We start from the raw sequence: 14,153 nt of genomic DNA on the forward strand, positions 1-14,153 counted from the left end.
TTCGAAGGTTAAGTGGGCCACAAGTCAGGGAAAGTGAGGAGACTCAGAAGCTACGTGTGACCTCCAAGCCTACCAGCAAGGAAATGGGGACTTCAGTTCTACAATCCCATAGAACTGAATTTGACCAAAAATCTAAGTGAGATTGGAAGTGGATTCATCCCTAGATACTCCAGAAAGGAGTACAGTCCTGCCAATCCCTTAATTTGGTCCTTGAGAGACTCAAAGTAGAGAATCAGCCAAGTCTAAGAGACTTCTGACTTGCAGAACTATGAAACAATGCATGGGTATTGTAGTGATTTATTATGGCAGCAATAGAAAAGAAGCACACATTAAAATGTGATGCCTGAAATGTTGGAAGTCATTGCCCCAGACAGAGCCATGGTCAATGGTGGCAACAGAATAGTGATCATGAGTATTTACTTGGAGCTTATCTCAGTCAAGGTTTGGGACTAAGTATTTTATGTACATTGTATCTTTTATAGCTCTAAGTTCTGCTCCTTTGCCCGGGAAGCATTCAAACAGAGAGAATATGGCCCAGAAGTAGGGAAAGCCTGGTTTCCACACAGGCAATGCTCAAGGAGAGGTGCATCCTACCAACATTACCCAAAAGGGAAGAGATTATTATCCACAGCCACATTAAAAAAAAAAAATCGGCTTCAACTCCCTTTCTCCATGGCAATTACTTTCAGGAACTTACATTCAATTTGTATTAATATTTCTCCTGTGAGGGAGTTAAGCAAATTGGAATTGGTCCTACAGGGAGTCCCTAATTCCATAGTAAAAAGATTGGCTTCTAGGTCTACGAAAATTTCTTTTCTTCTGTGTCCCTTTTCTTGACATGCTTTACATAATAACCAACTCATTTTTCCAGATTCCATTTGTTATATAAATGAGTTTTACTATCGCTATTCTTATTAAAATAATAAGTTATACATATACATGATTTTTTAACATGGCAACCTCACAGTTGTTCCCTCTGAGCATGAAGATCAGGAAAGAAGAGGGCTAAGAGGCAGGGAGTGTTTTCTTTCTCAGTGTTATGTTTTACCGTTTTGTTTATTCATTCAACAAAAATCCCTAGGATAATGTCTTAAAAGTGGAATTGCTGAGTCAGAACTTTTAGATGGGTACCAGATGCCAAGAGGCTACATCAAATGATATTTGAGAACAAAGTATGAGGACTATTTCTCTGCACTTTCTCCAACACAGAGATGAATGATCAAACTTTTTAAATCACTGCCAAGACAATTGCTAAAGCAATATTAATAGTAATTATAGTAGCAGTAGTCACCATTGTCTTAGTAATAGTGGTGGACACTTTCGTTGAGTTTCTCTCTTTTAATCCTTACAATAATTATGAGCACATAATATTGATGTCTCCACCTTCTAAGTGGTGAAACTGAGGCTCAGAGAGGCTAAGAAAGTTGCTTGGAGTTGAATATCTAGTAAGCGGATACAATCCAGGCAGCCTGACTCAGTGGAGAAACCCAGTGCTTTGATTATGAGAGAAATTGGACTTTTTTTATGTTTACTGGCATTCGTATTTCTTTCTCTGTTAAATAAATTTTGGGAATCCTTTGAATATTTTTCAAATTGGTTTGTTCCTTTTTGTTCTTAAATATTACTATGAATTTTTTTGTATTATAAGGTAATTAGCTCTTTTCTCTAGGAGTTGTAAATTTTTCCTAGTTTTTTAGTTTAGTTTTTGATATTCTTTGCAAAACTTTTTAATTCTTAAATAGCCAAATTTATCAAATATTTATCTAATGTTTCCTGGGTTTTGATTTATGCTAAGGAAGGTCTCTGTAACTAGAAGAGTATGATCTCACCAATATTTTCTAGTAATTCTATATATTCAATTTTTTATCTTTAATCCATATGGAATTTATTTTTATAAAAAGAAAGGTATAAACTCCTCAATTTTTTCCTTAAATGACTACTCAAATGTCTTGATGTCATTAATTGAATAATTTCTACTTTCTCATGATTTAAAAATGTCATCTTTTTACAAACTAATTTCTCAAATACTTCAGGTCTATTCTGATCTTTAAAAGTTTTTTTTGTTCCTTCAACACATCTATTTTCAGGATATATTTAATAATTACACTCAAACCATTGTAAAGCAGCATTAGTTTTTACATCTAGTGAGTGTGCAAAAATATATGCAGAAAAAAACTGAGAACCAGATCAAAGAAATTTCCAGGTACATAATGTTGAAATGGTAAGGTCTGAGTCACAAACTTGTTTAGTACATATTGGTAAGGCGCAAGCATTTTATTTACTGATGAGACTGTTCAAGTATTTCCTTCCATTAAAATGCACATGTGGGTGCACACACTCACACACAAACACACATAAAAATATATAAAATAATCATACAAATAGAACAAGCAACATCCATCTGTCTTAGGTGTAAAATAAACTAAAGTTTGAGCTTCTGCCTTCTAAATCTTTCAATTTTATCGTACCAAAAGATTGAACACAGCAATGCAGGATTTTTCCATTATTAACATTTAAAAAATAGAAATACAGCTGACTATTCAATGAAGTCTGGAAATAATCTCAAGAGAGGGAATAGGGGATGGGGCAGAGGCAAAGAAAGAGAGAAAAATAAAGAAAACTAAGGAAAAAGAGAGAGCCAGTATATTATCACAGCAAAAAGTCAGGTAATTTCATTTAGTTACAGATATTCAAAAATAGCCCCTCTTGTGAAACACTGATACTATCAATATTCTCATGCAACAAAGCATAGAAAAGTGAATAGACTTTTCAGTGAAAGGTCTTTGAATGGTAAAATTCTCAGTCTCAGAAATCCTTGATGCTTTTATGAGAACTGGGTATTTGAACAGTAGCTCCTACTAATGGCAGATAATTCTGATAAGCTTCTTTCTTTTACTGACTGGCTTATATACCCAGAACCAGTTAGGTGGTCTGTAAAATGGTTTCTAATTTTGGGCTTAGTGTCTAATCCAAAGAAACCGAAGTTGTATCTAACGATCTATAAAAATGACTTACAAAAATGAAATTTAAGAGATGAATAAAGCATGTAGTATGTAATCTATGTAGTAGTACATAGGTTAAAAAAAAACAAAACACTTCTCTTTATTTGACCTCCCAGAATTAGGGAAGAAAGATACCCATTAAGGTAATCATAGCTAAATATAGTTATTTAACCCTTGAAATGTGACTAGTGCGACTGAGAATTAAATTTTAAGTTGAATATGATTTTAGCTACTTATAAGTTAAACTGCATAAATGATTAATTATTGGAAAATATTTAGGTATATTTGGAACAACTTGTACATGTGAATCTACTTTTTCAATTGGAAAGTTTATGAAATCTAGACACACATAACATATTCCTGGGATCCCTGGGTGGCGCAGCGGTTTGGCGCTTGCCTTTGGCCCAGGGCGTGATCCTGGGGACCCGGGATCGAATCCCACGTCGGGCTCCCGGTGCATGGAGCCTGCTTCTCCCTCTGCCTATGTCTCTGCCTCTCTCTCTCTCTCTGTGTGACTATCATAAATAAATAAAAATTAAAAAAAAACATATTCCTGATGAAAATATAGTCTCTGAATATGCCATAACTCTGAAATACAAACAAAATTTCAAATACATAATATGAAAAAATAAATGCAAAATATCTGTTTTATATTTAATCTTAAAATGATATTTTTAATATAGTAGGTTAAATAACATTCATTATTAAATGTAATCCCATCTATTTCTTTTTACCTTTTTTAGCCTATACACTAAAAAATTTAAATTACATTTAGGGTTTGCATTATTCTGTCTGGAGGACAATGCTGTCTAGATAGGTAATATTCTGGCTGTGACATTTTGGAAAAATCATCAACAAATTGAAGAATACCAAAAATAAATTTAGAAAATGAAGACCTAAAACAATTTTTAGTCATATGTTGACTAACAGAAGGAATTTAGAATTCTTTGCTTACAAAAGGCATACTGGGTTATTATAAGATCGTTGTTTTACTGATTTGAATAAAAGGCTGTAATATGGAAAGAATTAGACCTGTACTCTGTCACACCAAGAGGCACACTAGGTCACTGGTGGTGCAACTCATAGAAAGAATCCTAACAATTAAACTTATTCAAAATATATTAGGTAGCCCTGTAAGCAAGTGAATTCTCACTTCCCAAGAAAGTTAAAGGTAGAGACCATCTATGCATTGAATGGGAAGTGGAACATATTAACCTTCAAGGAACCATCTAAAGTAAACATCCTGTAATCTTATTTCTTTCCAATTGGCATGTATCCCTACAAACTAATGAATTAATATGAGTTAATGTTTCTCATAATGCATTCTGAAGTACAGTAATTGTCTAGTATGAATAAGTACTCACTGGTTAAGATGTTTGAGAAATATTTAATAAGACAAAATTAAATACTATTTTTAAATTTAATTGTAGAACTTATCAGATCCTATAATATCTTAATGTACAAGATAGATCTCCAAAATGGGAAGAATTAGAGTTTTCAAAATTTAGCCAACGACCACAATTTGTACCATCTCCTGAGGTGAGTGAATAGGGAACATTCTTTGAGAATGCTAAAACAAATTATATATTAAGTAACTCGATAAGATTTACTTTGTGGAGCAGTTGACTGACAACCTAAACTTGAGTTCTTGACTTTTTTACTCATTTATGCACCCATTTTATTCATGCATTCCCTCACTCAGCAAACATTTACTGAGCATATATTATGTCCCAGGGACTGTACTAAAAATTCAAGGATCTTTGCCTTTAAGGTAGTCATAGTCTGGTGAGATGACAGGCTTGGAAGATGATGGCAACAGAGCATCAGATGTGCTATAATGGAATTTGGTGATAGGTAGAGCAAGGACATAAAGAGTCAGAGCCCCAGCTGCATCTGAAAGCCAGGGAGTGTTCCACAGGGGAACGGCCACACTGCCACACACTGTGTCTACTGCTTCTAAACACCCCCTTGTACTTGCGTCTTTCACATATGCTTTTTAAAGCTTTTCCCAATGCTCTAGGCTTATGGCAAACTCTATTTCCTTCCTAGAGCCTTTGTCTATATCCCCAGGTACACATGGACTCTCCAGCGTATATTGTGCCAATTTTATATTAACTAATTTTCTCCATCTTGTAGCTTAGCCCCCCTGCACCCGTCCACAAGGGCAGGGATAGTTTCTTATTTACCTTGCTTTATCTTATAGGATACCCCAATAGTACATAGTACTTTGCTCTCCCTGGACTTTCAGTAAACATCTGTCTAAGTTGGACAAAACAAAACAGAACAAAAACCCTACCTCAATTTATTGGAGGAAAGGGGAAGCCACAGAAAAATTACCATAATAAAATTTTTATCTCATGACCAAAGCTTCCACTTCATACTGCTTGCTCTATGGTTGTCACACAGCTTCCATGGGTTAACCCTGACAAAATGCTTTTCTTGGATGTGACAAAGTCCATTGACTTTGCACATCGGAAATAGCTGTATACCATACAAAGGAGAGGAACTAAGTGAGGCTTTCTTGTGATCATTATTACCATTGCCTTTCAAAAATGTTACAGTAATTAACAGTTATAATTTAAAATCTAAAAATTGATTTGCTATAAGATGGAAATATGTGAATTCTTGAGTTAAATATCCCTCTGTGCAGTTCCTCACCAGATGATTCAGACCACAAGATGATAATTATCTAGAAGTGATTCCAAGCCCAGATTTTGGAATCAGACAAATATAGATTTAAATCTTGGTTCTGCACATTCTAGCTACAGGACCATGAAAAATTAGTTAGCTTCTCTAAACCCCTATTTCTTCAAATGCTGAAAAGGGATAACAATCCCTACATGTTAAGGTTGTTGAAGGGATAAATGAGAATGTTTATAAACCACTTAGCATAATGCCTGGCACATGGAATATGCTAGATAATTGGTAACTATTATTATTGCTAGTTGGGGTGGATAATTGCTGGAATAATTGCACAGTCTCAGCTTGCTTTGTTCTGTGTGGACAGGAATCTGTGTGAGAATGGCTGATAGATGTAAGAGAACTAACACTGGAGAATGTAAAGAAAAAAGGAAAAAGAAACTTAGCAAGAGGGTACCATGTACAGTATTATGTAGTGTTAAAAACACAGGTTCAGTCCAGAATCTTCTATTAATTAGTCATGTGGCTTGGGCAAGTTACCTAATATCTCTATATCAGTTTCCATAGCTTTATCAGGTAGGGTATAAGAATGTCTACCTCATAGGATATATTCTGTTGATGGCATTCCATGAGATAATTCATCTGACGGTCTTAGCACAGAGTCAGAAACATGGTTACTACTCCACAAGTATTAGCTTCTAATGGAGGATTTGAGGATCAAGAAAATCTCAGGAATAAAGTGTCCAGATTGAGGAGAAGCAACAGAAATTATGCCCATGGCTCATATGCCTTTTCACATCATCCTTTACAAATTACACATGAAAAGCATTCCAACTCACAGTATGGATGATTTCAAAATGCAATCAAACACTGTTACGCCATTCACGGCCTGGAGACAGGGCAAGTCATGTGGGAGTGAGAGAATCAGGTGAAGGAAAGGTGCTCTTTGGTTCTCACAAAGGATCACTGAAAGCTTTACCCTCTTCTGCTTGGGAGAAAAATCCCTGCAGCCACACACCCCAAGATTCTAATATTTTCTGAGACTCTACTGTGCCTTTATATTTTAATACCCTGACATCTGGAATCCTAAGTCTAATGTTTAACCATAAATATCTGCTGAGATTAAAGAGCTATATACCAAGTTTCAATTTTGGGGGCCTATAATTGCTTGGGAAAAGAGAATGGTATTTCCCCCTCTAGCTAGAAGAAAAAGACCTCTGCAAGCACAGATATTGGCAGACAAACCATTTCCTCTCTACATTCTGTCCCTTCATTTTCTCCCTCCCTCTCCCTTCTCCCATTTTATAATACCATCTTGCTGTCATTCCCAGGACAAATGGGAAGAAAGAGAGGCCTAGAAAGCTTAAAGAAAAGATACATTTCGAGATCTAGCAACAAAGAGTTGAGAAAATGTTAGCCATTCCGTCTGCAAGCAGCTGAGCGTATGTCTCCCGTTGCTGGAGCCTTCCCGTTATTCAGTTGGAAACCACTTCATCACCCCATGGGCTGACAGTCAAATGCCAGCTTTATTTTCTTTTTTATCAACCTAATCTTTCATTTTTGATTTGAAGCCAGTCACTTTTAAGGTCTCCATAATGGTTTATAACTTTCTTTCTCAGGAAGCGACCAAGAAGGAACACCATTTGAAAAATACTTCTTATCCTCTTGTGGCAAAGAGTGGGAAACTCTCAACTGCCTGGAAGGTGGATCTGGTCAGAAGTCCTGGTCAGACCACTGTACTTTGCTGGGAATGACGTCAAGGAAAGTGTGGGAAAAGCTTATCATGAGTTTAGGTTTTTAATATAATGATTCAATGTAGAATTCAAAAAATAAACTTAGCACTGAACTCATTTTTATCCAATGCTTTATTATTAAGGTGACATTTTGAGGTCATTCAACTCACCCTAGTACTAGCAAAAGTAATCTACGTTTAAAAAAGTTTAATTGTTACTATTCAAAGACTTAATTTAGATTGTAAATATTCCTATATCTTTTTAGTTCATATCCTATTTCTTTTCAGAAATACAACCAGTGTGTATATAAGTGAGTATATTTATGCCTTTGGTATTTGGCACAGATAGTAAATTTTTGATTTTTCGTGAGAGATTGAGACTGCTCACTTTTTAAATTAAAAATATTGTCTTCATAACATCCCATCTATCTACTTCAAAGCAAGCATATTAGTCTCTAGCTAGTGTTTCTCAAACCTTAGCACAGCAGAATCACTTGGGGAGATTGTGTGTGTGAGTGAGTGTGTACATGTGTGTACGTATGTTTAAATACAAAGGCCTGGGCCTCACACATACCTACTGAATCTCCTCCAACATGCAAATTAATGCTTAATGTCCTAGGTAATTCTGATGGTAAGTCAGCTACAGAAGCCACTGTGCTAACCACATTAAATTTACCTTCTGAAACTGAAATATTTCCTTAAACTGAAAAATATTTGGCAGGAGAACAGGGATTTTTTTTGTTTCATTTGTTTGTTTTTGTCTTAAAATTTCCAGTCCATTGAGGACCAATACTTAAAAAAAATATAAATTATCTGACAAATCATACAAAATAAAAGCCCCAAGTTCTACTGATTAGCGTCAACAGATATAAAATTACTCTGTCATCTGTTGTTTCTAATTGATCCATTCATGTAATTATCTCACTGTAGACTAGTGCAAGACTTTGTGGGCCAGCACACGTGAGCAGAACACTTGTGGGGTCATGCATCCCCAAGCCGCCCTTAGCTGTAGCTTCCTAGCAGCATTGCCTGCCCTGAGTCTGACTCCCACAGTCCATTTATTCCATGGCTGTATATCCCATCTTTCCAGAGAGTGAACAAAGTCTTATCACCACCTTTCTTTAAACCCTCCAATATCATCTTATCAAATGACCCTGGCCTAGGAAGGAGCTGGGTGCTGGCTACCTGCATCTACTCCCGTTCCCATTAATCACACACCGGTAGCACTGATCTCCTTTTCACCCACCCCTCATACACTTTGAGGCCATTCTTGTCCCAAAGCCTCTGTTCTGGCTATTCTCTATTCCTACAAGGCTTCTCCTCTGCTCAGAGCAGTGACTCCTTGTTCCTCATTCAGGTCTCACTGGAAATGTAACTCTGTTTCAAATAGCAACTGCCTTATTCACACAGATGCACACATGTACACCCTTCAATCTGCCTCTCAAATCCAAAACCCTATACTATTTTCTTCATACTTCCTCTCACTTTTGGAGTATTTTGATTTATTTTTTTTTATATATATCTCTCTACTGGAACATAAGCTTGATGAAAGCAGGAGTGTTCACAACTAGAGCTCCCAATCTTGGAAGCCTTAGTAGACTGTAGGCGGCCAAAATGCATTTGCACAGTGGATGAAAATGTCAACTTCAGCATGTAGCATGCAAAAGTCACTCATGGAATGCTACCTTTCATTGTATCTCCCTTCTACTTTCTTCATCATGGCTCAGAAATTATTAAATGCCATTTAAAGTAAAGCTCTGATTTCTTCCACTTAACCATATAGGTACTCCATGCATACCCACTGGTCTGGGAGGTAAAGCCAACCACTTGTAGCCTGGGACAGACTGGAAATGACTAAGATGTTAGAGTGCGAAGCTCTGGCACCTGTCTAGTCCCACCTAAGTTGACCTTAATTTCAAGACTTTGTTTTTCTCAATGATTTTGGATCTTCAGATCATTAGCTGCTCCCATACTCAAAAGAAATCCTTTCCAGAATAAAATGCAAATGGTTCTCAGAACATCTCCTGCTTGGGATTAGCTGCTTTGCACTCTATTGCCATGCATGTTTCAAAGTTGGCTGCAAATGCAAACTTACAGATAAGTACAAATCAAAATTAACAGCTCACTTTTCCCCTGGCTACACACCCTGCATCACACAGATAGCAAAACCCACTGGCACAGTATTCCTTATAACTGATCCACATGGATAATTTTTGCTTCTAATGCCAGAGCATATTACAATGTGCCGGGACCTGTGGATATCTGTCTGGGTTGGTAGCTTTGCTGTGAACTCATATGTGCAAATACAATCTGTATTTTTCAAATTAAAAATAACCCTCAAAGGCAATGGACTCCAAACTGGTTATTAACAAAGTTGAGAAAGAACATAAGGGTATGTCCCACTCAATGTCACTTGGAATAAATATGAGAGTTGGTTCCAGTGGTCTCCATTTTCATCTCTCCTGCACTCCTCTTCCTGTTCCTCAGAAGATTATAGATTCTTGTCTCCGAGAGAAAAAATACAAAATAGACACTCCTCTTCAGATTAAATTTGTGCTTTTCTCATCTATCAGATTGTGTTCGGGAATTGGAAAGTGGCACATAATTGAATGGTTTAAAAAATAAAAAGGGACTTGAATCAGGGAAGGAGGATCTATTCATATTTTGGAAATAAAAGGAAAACCCCATAATCCTGTCAGCACCAGGAAGGCACCATTTATACTATGTGCTGTCTCTTTTGTTGCAAGAAGACACAGATTGTATTTTTAGTGCAGTAAACAGCAGGTTCTACTGTGGGAATCCTTGCGGTTGGTACCTATAGCAACCTCATTTAAAATGTTGTAAAGCTTTAAAACATCAGGAGTTGAAAGTAGTCAGTCATATACACTTTCTTATATACATTCAATCTCACACACACACACACACACACACGCACACACATCACACACATTGATATTAAGCAGTATGTGATACTGTAACACCTGCTGGAGTTTTACCATTGAATCATACTTCACAACTAGGCTAGGGAGTTAAGAAAAATAAAATATACAACCAGCCGCAAGAGGACGTTTATGCCTAATCAGCATATTTATACCACACGGTAAGCAACTATCTGAGTTCATCGAACCACCTCATCATTTACACATGGAGTATTTTAAAAAGGTATAGTTATTTATTTGACAGAGAAAGGGGTGAGGAGAGAAAGAGAGCATGAGCAAGGAGAGTGGCAGAGGAAGAGGGAGCAGACTCCCCATTGAGCAGGGAGCTTGATACAAGGCTTGATCCCAGGACCCTAGGATCATGACTGGAGCCAAAGGCAAATGTGTAACTGACTGAGCCACCCAGGCACCCTTACACATTTGATCAACATTTTATTTGTATTTGATCAACATTTTAGAGCCCCTACTTGTACCAGACATTTTTAGTGCCACGGCCATATGTTTTTAGCATTCACCTTCACCACCAGAGATGACTACTGCAAAACCTTACCACTTCCTTCTGAGAGAGGTTTGTTCCTGGCCAGAGGAAAGAGCATAGTTAGCCTTTGTTCAGGGAAAGCCAAGAGGCTGGAGAGTTAATGCCCAGAAGCAAACTTCAGCCAATGATAAGCGGGGATTTGAGCTATAAATACCTTAGTCTCTCCACAGCTTAGCAGGGACACATTTCAGCCATGGGTCCAGGGTCTCTTGGATCCTCTCACCCCCCTCCCACCCAGACTTGAGTTCCAGCAGTCCATAGTGCTAACCAGTTTGATTACATCCCTCTGGATGCATCCCCTTCCCTGTCCTACTTCCCCACTTCTCCGCTTTACCGAGATCACCTCCTCACATAAAACTTTAGATTCTAAGCCTTGTATCACTCACTGTCTGCCTCTGGAGCAATCCACACTAAGACTTGCTTCAGTCCTTACTCTTTTCTGAAATGTGCTTTTCATTAAATAGTCTAGGACATATGTCCCTTGGTACTGATTCCACAGAAATGTGGTCCTCACCAAAGACCACAAGTGTGGAAAAGCCCTACAATTATGCCTATACTTTGTCTTAAAACATGAGGATATTTTCTCCATGGTGTAAACACCTATAACAGTAGGATGATTCTTAACCAACAGAATAACTCACTATAGAAAGCTATTTGAATAGATATAGTGCTAAATGAGAGAGCAGTTGCCTATCTTTTTTTTTCCCTTTTACTACTCTGCACATTATTTCTCAATATATATTTTACCCAAATTTTATTCCTCTGTGCAAAAATGTATTTGCTGGTTATATCTAACAGAAATGACCAACATATCCAAATGAATATTTACTTTGCGGGTTCCACACACTCAGCATTGACTTTTTAAAACCTATACTGAAGTCCCCACAGCTTGTCATCTTGTTGCAAAGATAAGCCTTCAATCAATGAAAATATTTAAAAGAAATGTGCAAAAATATTGAAGCATGAAAAATTGTATGGTAATTAAAAGATTTATATAGAAACTTCTATAAATGCCAAACACTAAAAGTAGCAGCAATTCAAATGGAAGAAAGGTGGGAACAAGTAAAAAGAGACCTAGGAAAGTCTCAGTTCCAGATATCATATTATGGATAATCCTTAAACCAATGACCTAAATTTAAGCTTCAATTTCTTCTGTACATTCTTGAATGGTTTGTGGCAAAAAAAAAAAACCATTAATATTCTCCTTGGTTATCAATAATTCATTCACTTGATCAATGTGTCAACTAATGTTTGTTGATATGATATTAAATTGTATCACAAATACACAGCAACGAACAGGACAAAATTCTTGCCCACACTAAATTTGCATTTTAAAAGACAAATAGTAAATCAACCAGTCAACAAGTGTATTCATAATATAATCTCAAGTAGTGGAACTCTGACAAAAAATAAAGCAGGCATAGCAGGGCTAGAGAATAGTGGGGGAATAATTATTCTGGAAAGGGTGGCCAGGGATGGCTTCTCTGAGGGGCTATCATCTGAAAAGAAGGAGCCAGCTCTGCAAAGACATGAGAATAGTATATTTCAGGCAGAGGAAACAGCCAATGCAAAGGCAAGCCCTGGGGTAGGGATAGACTTTGCACGTTAAAACAAACAAACAAACAAAAAAAAAAAAACAAAAAAAAAAAAACATAAGACTACTATAAGTAAGTCAAAAAGGTGTCACACATAGGCAGGGACCAGATACTACAGGATTTATAGGCTTGTAGTTTGGATTTCATTCTAGGGGAATGGAAAACATTCAGAAAGTTGAAAGGATCACTCTGGCTACCATGTGAAAAATAGATTGTGGAATATAAGAACAGAAGAAAGAAGACCAAGTAAGGAGGCTATCCTATTCCCTTGTTGAGTGAGAGATGATAATTGTTTACAAGTGAGAACATTTATATCAGAAAAAGGAATAAAGAACTGCTCCTAGATTTTTTGCTCAAATAACCTCATGAATGATTATATCAATTATGGAGGTAGGGTCAACTAGGCAAGAAGCAGGCTGTGGATGCAGGCAGAGCTCAAGAACCCTTTTAGAGTGTGTTGAATCTGAAATGCTGATTGTACTTCCCAATGGAACCAGTTGGATATGTCAGACCAAAGTTCAGGGCTGGAGATATAAACTGGAAGTCATCAGCAGTAGAAAAGATTTCAACCTTCAACTTAGCAAGATTAGGGAGGGAATAAAATACATCTGAGAACATTGTCCTGGGACATTCATTCACTTGGAAAATAAAGAGGGAAAGGGAGACTAGAAAGAGAAGTGTGGAAAGAATTAACACTGATACAGAAAGAAATCTGGGGAAATTCTTCAGATTTATGTGCAGCAGTTTCCACCTGAACCCAACAGAAACTCAGAGTCCCATTATTTGTGGACATAGGACAATGATCTCTGTCTGGGGTTCCAGTTATTAAAACTGATCCCTAAATGGGCTCTGGTTGTATAAGCAAGAAGATGGATTTTTTTTATTATAGCCCCCCAGGGACAAAGAAAGAAGAAAGGAAGGAAAGCTGCATGCCTTCTACTCTTCCACCCTCTCCTGAGGAAGAGCCTTTAAGTTCAGAGGGAAGAGAAATGTGGACTCAGATGGCAGAGGAGCTGGTTCCATGGCTGACTGTGAAAGAATCCTGCTTCAGGTTCAGGTGACCATACTAGTGAGAGGATGTTCTCACCTGGGCACAGAGCTGCATGTCAGGAATCTGTGCCTTACACAAAGACATAAGTGATTTTGTGGAGGGAATAACAATGCTATAGTGACACTGCTTAATCCCTCAGCGTCCCTGTGATAGCGTAGACTCTAACTTGAGCTCAGTTCTTCTCCTGGCTATTTTGTTTCTTTTAGACAACCCAGCCAACAAGCCAGCTCCTTCACCAGCATGCTCCCTTTGCTGGAGGCATCAAGTTCAGATATAACCAACCTGTATTGAAGAAGGACCCAGTCCATTCTGCCTCTGTTTTAGGAAATACAGACACTGGTGGTGGCAGACCCAGGGCTCTCCCATCCAGATCCTTAAAGAGGTATTTTCTTGGATTTTCACAATCTGACTCAGGGCAAACCAGTATCCCTAAACCTTTCCTGTGAAGACAGAAAATAACTCTCTCATTCCATGATAAGCAACACAGAGAAAACATATATTGGTAGTGTTGGCATAAAAAAGAAATTCAGGGTGCCTGGGTGGCTCTGTTGGTTAAGCATATGACTCTTGATTTCGACTCAGGTCATGATCTCAGGGTCATGAGATAAAGCCCTGCATCAGGTTCTGCACTCAGCATGGAGTCTGCTTGTCCCTCT

The 14,153-nt window shown here is 37.5% G+C and overlaps 1 protein-coding gene across 1 annotated transcript in view; it reads right to left on the reverse strand.

Annotated features, from left to right (window-relative positions):
• The window catches only part of PKHD1 (PKHD1 ciliary IPT domain containing fibrocystin/polyductin), a 459,739-nt gene that overhangs the window by 104,549 nt on the left and 341,037 nt on the right, over positions 1-14,153 (reverse strand). Inside the window, 1 exon segment of the mRNA XM_055330173.1 lies at positions 13,780-13,937. Within this exon segment, the coding sequence (XP_055186148.1) occupies positions 13,780-13,937 (158 nt within the window).

The sequence above is a fragment of the Nyctereutes procyonoides genome, unplaced genomic scaffold, assembly GCF_905146905.1.
Source record: "Nyctereutes procyonoides isolate TBG_1078 unplaced genomic scaffold, NYPRO_anot_genome, whole genome shotgun sequence".
NCBI lineage: Eukaryota > Metazoa > Chordata > Mammalia > Carnivora > Canidae > Nyctereutes > Nyctereutes procyonoides.